This window comes from Musa acuminata, chromosome BXJ2-3 (assembly GCF_036884655.1).
Source record: "Musa acuminata AAA Group cultivar baxijiao chromosome BXJ2-3, Cavendish_Baxijiao_AAA, whole genome shotgun sequence".
Taxonomy (NCBI): domain Eukaryota; kingdom Viridiplantae; phylum Streptophyta; class Magnoliopsida; order Zingiberales; family Musaceae; genus Musa; species Musa acuminata.
Genome location: NC_088340.1, coordinates 29,916,548 through 29,923,781, shown reverse-complemented (window position 1 = coordinate 29,923,781; position 7,234 = coordinate 29,916,548). Strand labels below are relative to the sequence as shown.

The 7,234-nt window shown below is 39.7% G+C and overlaps 1 protein-coding gene and 1 long non-coding RNA gene across 4 annotated transcripts; one reads left to right on the top strand and one right to left on the bottom strand.

Annotated features, from left to right (window-relative positions):
* Positions 1-545: 545 nt before the first annotated feature.
* Positions 546-5,824, bottom strand: LOC135607670 (uncharacterized). Of its 3 annotated transcripts, XR_010485222.1 has the most exons (5): positions 5,692-5,824; positions 2,555-2,779; positions 1,651-2,179; positions 1,077-1,444; positions 546-933 (listed from the first exon to the last, which is right to left on the bottom strand). It is a non-coding gene; the product is annotated as an uncharacterized LOC135607670 (long non-coding RNA). The 3 variants fall into 3 exon arrangements; XR_010485221.1 differs by having other exon boundaries at positions 546-1,447; XR_010485220.1 differs by having other exon boundaries at positions 546-1,444.
* Positions 1,719-3,958, top strand: LOC103978324 (protein IQ-DOMAIN 19). Its single transcript, XM_009394082.3, has 4 exons — positions 1,719-2,141; positions 2,560-2,793; positions 2,919-3,563; positions 3,665-3,958. The coding sequence occupies exons 1-4, from the start codon at positions 1,719-1,721 to the stop codon at positions 3,683-3,685; spliced, it is 1,323 nt and encodes a 440-aa protein (XP_009392357.2). The 3' UTR covers positions 3,686-3,958.
* Positions 5,825-7,234: the final 1,410 nt, after the last annotated feature.

Here is a 7,234-nt window from a genome sequence, read left to right as displayed (position 1 = left end):
TTGCATAGCATGAGAGACTTAAAAGTGTTCTCCTGTTGTGGGATTCGGACAATGCTTCAACTCTGCAACATCTCTCTTTTCCTGTACTATCCAGTTTGTACCAGATCTCTTCGCCACCATCTCCCATCTCTGTACAATTGACAAGACTTAGCGAGACTTATCAGTCGTCCACTATGGAAACGAGTGATGCTTCTGCCAGCTTTATTGCGATGCACATGCATGAGCTTTTGGCATGTGGGTCTGGTTTTAACACCTTCTCACAGAGAGAGAGAGAGACGGAGAGAGAGAGAGGGAGAGAAAAGGCTGTTCATAAACAAAGATAAAAGTACACTGAGGGAAAAGTAATCACTTTCCGATTCATCTTGTGAAAATCATTAGTGTCTAAAGCTACTCTTCCTTTTTTTTTTGTTTTTCACTTTTTGATGAACACATTCCTATTATTCTCGATTCCACATCTGTGCCACATCCAAATTTTAAAGTCAGGAATCTATTCCATACCCACGCCATATGCTAGCAGGAATCAAACAGTTGTGACATCTCATTGATGCAGAAGAAAAAGGCTCTTACACTCTATCGGCTTGCATAGTTAACATCACATTCAAATGTACTATGACAAATGAATGTTGTTGGCAATAGAAAGGAGGAAACTATTAAACAAGAGCAGAAGCTGAGTGATGCTGAGCCTCTTCCCGACAAACAGTCAACGCAGTAGTAGGATATGCAGTCGCATGTGACTGCCAACTAATTCCTTACTTAATGGCTCATTAGTTAATTTTTGTGCTGCTCGATGCATCTTTCCTTGCAGGTATTGAAATGGAATACTTTTGACACACATTCTCTTCCTTCCTTTTGGATTAATGTGGCAGAGCTCCCCCTGTCATTAGCGGATAATGCAATCTTATGAAGATCTGCTCCAGATAATGCCAGATTGAACTGTCCAAGTGATTTTGGAGTGAGCAGCTAGATCGAGTCTCGCGATAAATAACATGAGAGACAAAGATTTGAGTCACGGAGAAGGTAACTCTAATTCGAGAGATTGAAACCATAGAATCGATATAAACATGACAGATCCAGACCTTTCTCCTTCGAGTAGTACCGGCACTGGTTTGGGATCATCAGCCCCAACTGCAGGTACAGGGTGAAAAAGTTGAGGCGGCCTCGGTCACTGTAAGCCAATGATGGGATGAACTTTACGTAAGATGCTGACAACCAGAACTTGCTGTCCACACTGATCCACAGCATGTTCATGGCTATTTCCTTCACATGGCTCTCTGGCCCCTTCCTTAATCCTCACACTGTACACTTACCAGAATAACCTTGCTGAATCCCATCATTACTTCACCAGCAGAGAAGGCATCTTGGAAGTGGAGTGCTAGTTATTCTTGTAGAGAATCATGGGATCACTCTTGTAGAGGCTGGCAGCAAGTGGCTTGCAATGGAAATCCTGCTTCATAAATAAACAAGACCGCAGTTGAGTCCACGACCAGAAGAGATGGTGTGAGATTGGCAAAGGAAAAGGAAAATGGGATTGGAGGTACAATATGCATACCTTGTTAGCTATCGGAGATCAGAAAGGAAGAAGGATGAGTTGTTCAGCTAGAAGAAATTAGAAACAGATGTAAAAGCTCTAGATGCCATCAATATTCATACCTTGTCTCATCTAGCTTTCCCAAGCGAATGACTCTTGACCCCTGCTCCTAGTGGTTGTACATGAGAAAATGGGGAAGGCAGGCAGATGGCTCAGGAGCTTCTTGACGGGGAAGAAGGATGCAAATAAGGAGAAAGCAGAATCTTCATCTCCATTGCCAACCAAGACTCGGTCAGTTCCAATCTTGGTGCCTGCTCCTAAGGAGAAAAAGAGATGGAGCTTTCGGAGATCAGCATGTCCAGGGAAGAGCTCGGGTTCCCCAGAGCTGAGCATAAGCGCGCCGGTTCAGGGGCTATCGGAGGCCGAGATTGAACAGAAAAGGCATGCAATGGCTGTCGTAGTGGCCACGGCTGCCGCTGCCGATGCTGCTGTAGCTGCTGCGCAGGCAGCAGCAGCTGTAATTCGGCTAACAACTGCTTCCACCAAACAAAAAACCAGCGCTGTCGAGCAAGATGCAGCTGTCAAAATTCAGTCTGCTTTCCGTTCATATTTGGTACTTCTCTAATCTTTTCAAGTTCCTGTTGGGTTTCTCTGTTCAAAAGAAGAACAACTGTGTCATTGAACTATAAATTATCTCATAAACAGAAACCAAAAAGTGACAATCTAGAATGAGAAATAAAGGGGATACAAACTGATGCATGCCATAGCTTCCTTAATCTGCAATTAGCTTAAGAAGTAGGACCAATCTCGTGAATCCATCAATAACAGCAGAGATACATCATAAGCATTAAACCAGCAACATCTTTGTAGTTTAAAAAAAAAATCTTCTCCATAAAACCAAGATCAGTTGAGTTCAAGTAAACAAGATGCATATAATTCTGCATTATATGTAAGATCTAGGCTAAAATTTATGGGAATTATGACGGTAGTAGAAGATAATACTAATGTAACAGAATCAAATCTTACTGCAGGCTAGAAAAGCTCTATGTGCATTGAGAGGCCTGGTAAAGCTGCAAGCTCTGGTGAGAGGTCACCTAGTAAGGAAGCAGGCTGCTGCTACCCTTCTCCGCATCCAGGCTCTGGTGACAGCTCAAGAGCGAGCTCGAGCCCAGAGGATCCGCATGGCTGAAGAGTCGCATGTTGTCCCACAGAGGCAGTCCATCCACAGGAGATCACCTCAGCACCCACGATCTAGACAATCACATGTAAGTCAAATCCAATGCCTGAATCTACTAACAGAGAAGAGAGTGACAAATGCATTACTAAACTCATTCAAAAACCAATTTTCTAGATCTACCATTGTTAATGAAAAACATTAACATGCCTGTAGGATATGGATAGAAATGCTGAAGAGAACATTAAGATTGTGGAGATGGATCTTGGTGGACCGAGAGGCAATACAAAGAGTAGATACAGTTATTCAATCACAGAAACTGAAGCAAAAGATCACAGGTTTTCTGGATATTATGGCCATGTCCATACACCTTCCAAGATAGTCCAATACCAACAATTCTCACCTGCTCCATCTGTCTTGACGGAAATGAGCCCTAGGACTTACAGCGGACATTTCGAGGATTTCTCGTTCGCGACAGCACAGAGCAGTCCACAGTACTTATCAGCTATTTCAGTGCCTGATCCATCACACTCTTGTGATTATCCCTTTCCAAACTACATGGCCAACACTGAATCTTCAAGAGCAAAGGCAAGGTCACAGAGTGCACCACGTCAACGAACTGATACAATCGAGAGGCAAACAAGCAGGCGGAGACCATCAGTGGATGGAAGAAACATTCCTAGAAGCATAAAAATGCAGCGATCATCTTCACATCTCGGCATGACGGCCAATGGGTATCAGTATCATCCTTGGTCTATCAAGCTAGATAAGTCCAACATGTCCCTCAAAGACAGTGAATGTGGATCAACGAGCACAGTGCTAACAAATATCAATTACTGCCGATCATTGGCAGGGTTTGAGGTACATATTTACAAATGTCAACATAATCTCTTTGATCACATTTAAGATTGGTCTTTTTTTCAGGAAACACTATCTAATATGCCATAAATTTGTGCTTCCAGGTTCACAGAAACAGGCACTGATTCTATTTCTGACCATCTCAATTGCTATATGAAATGTGCAAAGCGCCAAAGATTGAAGCCGCAGACATTCAGCATTTGGCTTCTCAAGAACAGTAGAAGACTAGTGTCAAGAAGCTACTGAGACATAGAATTGCAATTTTTTCTTCACATGTAAATGTGATTAGAAGCCATCTACATGCTATTTCTGCTTATTGTGTACTTCATGTGTCTTGCTGTAAGTGGGTGTTAAGAGATTGACAATTTAACTAAAATTATGCTGATTATTTGTAACTATATTGAAAGCTCAAACTGATTTTGACCTCCATATTCAAAGCGGATGATGACAATCGGTGATTATCAACAGACCATGGAAATACAAATGAACTGGTCGTCATTCCATAGATAATGAAGTACAGGAATGGCTCAAGTTGTGTCCAATAGCCTAGAATGAGTCACCTATCAGCAACTGTCATGTCAAAATGATATGGGACAGTTACAAAGAGATAGCTGTTGCTTCAAACTTGTAATATTTTATAGTTTGGAAGAAAGAAAACGAAAATTAAATGATCAGCAGCCAGGTTGCTGACATAAAGACAACAAGAGAGGACTCTTCTGATGATGAAACAGTGATCAACAAGAAATGAACATACGGTATACAATAAAAGACATGAAGAATGTAGGATCCTACTTCAAGCTGGCTGCAAGGAGATGACAAAAATGTTCCTGCTTAAATTTCTCTATCGCTACAGGCTTGCCAGCAGAATGACAGATAAAGCAAAGCTGATCTCTAGATGAGATATCAGTTGCTTGCCCACCGACCCTAAGCATGAATCTTGCAGCAGAGACCAAATTCTTCATCATGTCAAACAATTGCAAATATGGATCTCACGTGGCTACACAGTAGATGAAAATAATCTTCTGGCTTGCAAGAAAGCATAGATACCTGTGATGCTAGCTAGAACCAAGGGATACATTAGCCCTATTGTTGTTATTACAGAGTTTATAGGAAGAATACCTGCTAATTCTGTCTTCAGTCTAACTAATTAAGATGGAACGTAATTGAGCTAAATTTCTTTATGGATTTTTTTTTTTTTTGCGATGTTCTCTTTAGAAAAAGTACAACTATTTGAAACTGCTCAGCCCGTAATACTTTGCTCTGAAGCCACCACAATGGCCCAACATATCTATGCTAGATGATTCTCAAAATTTGTACATCAGAGTCCTTAAACCTATAGATATACGATTTCCAAAATTGTTATCATCAGACTCCATAACCTATTAGACATAGGATGCACTACTGCATTGTAATTGCCTTCATTTTTGTAAAACCACTTAAAGATCATTCCAGACTGGTAACTTGTGCATACTGTAAATGCAAAGGAAGGAGGAAGATAATTATATACCTATGCTGATTGTCGACCCAACAACAGCAGCCGCAACTCATAATATCCAAGCTTCTCAAAGTGGTACATCAGACTCCTTAAACCTATTAGATACAGGATTCTTAAACTTGGTGTCATCAGACTCCTTCAACCTATGAGATAGGATTCTCTACTGCGTTGTAATTGCCTTCCACCATTTATGTGAGACCACTTAAAGATAATTCCAGACTCGTAGCTTGTGCATATGGTGATTGCAAAGCAAGAAGGAGACAACCTTATCCAGATTCTTAAAGTAACAAAACTAATTAAGTCAATGCCGCTTGATCTTGGAAGTTGTAACAATAATTAAGTTACCCTTAACATATTACCCAATCACTGAACCCTAAACAAAAAACCCCAATACCCAAAATCGCTTTGTGTGACCAGAAGATGTTCCATGAACAGCATTTCCAGTGAGAGGACACATCACAGCGTAGGAAATCTCAAGAATTCTTGCTAAGCAAAAGTTCTGCATCGAAGCCTAGCGTACTACAATGACTAATTTTAGTCAAATATACTTCGGAAAACCCTATAGTGACGATAAAATCCCACGTGCAGTAAATCAAACAGAGAACTCTGCGTGCTGGATAATCGAAAAGCGGTCACCTTGGGGGCTTGGGCACGCGCAATCCCTGTAACCTCGAATCACGTGCTTTCGGGAGAGAGGAACGGGGGATCAGCCCCGAGCGAGGAAGAGCCACCTGATGCACCAGGCTGGTGTGAGCTTTCCGAGTGGAGACGGAGAAAGGAACCGGGGAGGAGGAGCCAATAAGAGGCCGCGTCCAATGGGTCCGTTCAGCTGAAGGCCCATTATGACTCAAGGCCCATTTATGACCCTGCGTACACTTCCTATCTCCAACTTCTTATATATATATATATATATATATATATATATATATATATTATGTAGTCAATTTGTAAGAAAAACTCTTCTTTTTAGCTTTTTTCCGAAAAGTATCTCTCAATTCCTTAATAGTATTTTTTTTCCCTATATCTAAAATACCGTAGCCACCTATCTTTTTTTTTCAATGAATCAATCCAATTATAATATTTTTATATTATATTATATTATTTTTAATAATATTATAAAAAATATTATAATATAATATAAAATATTATAATATAATTGTTAGAATAGATTTAGATTATTTGAGTTGAAAGCTAACTCAGATTCAACATGGTTCTTCTTTGAGCAAGTCTCAAGGTGAAACTTTCCAAGTTGAATGTTCGACAATGTCCCTTTGATACTTAAGTCAATAATCTAATCAGATGAGTTGGATTGAGTTTATTGTGTATCTCTTGGGCATACCTATGTAGCTCCTTTTATAATGGGTGCTTAGGAGCAATATTACATAATTTGTATGACAATGAAAACATAAAAATTAGCCTTAACCACATGTCATCGGTGTCAAACCATTATATTCATTTGTTACGCTAATCAAAATTGCCATCAACCAATGTTAGACTATTATGCATGTTCACCACATTGTTTGCATGATATTATATAGATCGTCTGTACTCATTTTTCAATTATTATTTATAGGATACAGTTACATGAATTTGAACCAGTGACAAAATATTGCTTAAATTGCTCTCACATATCGGTTAGGTGGTTTGACCATGTGAAGATGAGGTATCAAACATAGAATGATAGTGTTGGCATATAGTGCTGATGGATCAGTCATATAATTTTCACCATAACACATGCCTCCCCACTTCCCGAATTGAGAAGCATAGTGGAAATTGGTCTGGTATTGAGAGGTGTGAAGTCTCACTAGGAGGGGACATGATTACTTCTTGGCTATCACTTCGTAATCTCTACATGTGATTGAACGTTGAGTCCTTTCCTCTTTCGCCACTTTCTTATCTACATCCTTTATTTTCTCAGTAATTATTGATTTCATAATGATGTGGCGGTTGGCCTCTTCCAAAAGTTTTTAAAAAATCATCATAAGTTTGAGTGATAACTTTATAGAAAAACTTAAAAAGCTAGAGATCAATGATATACGCATTGATTAGAATAGAGGGGGTTGAGTTAGTGATCAAATGAATCTCGTCGTTGAATCTCCTCATATAATTCTCTTACAAATTTCTTTTCCTCCTAATGTGTATGGCCAAAAAAGAAGTGGTGAATTTTTTTTAGAGTTTA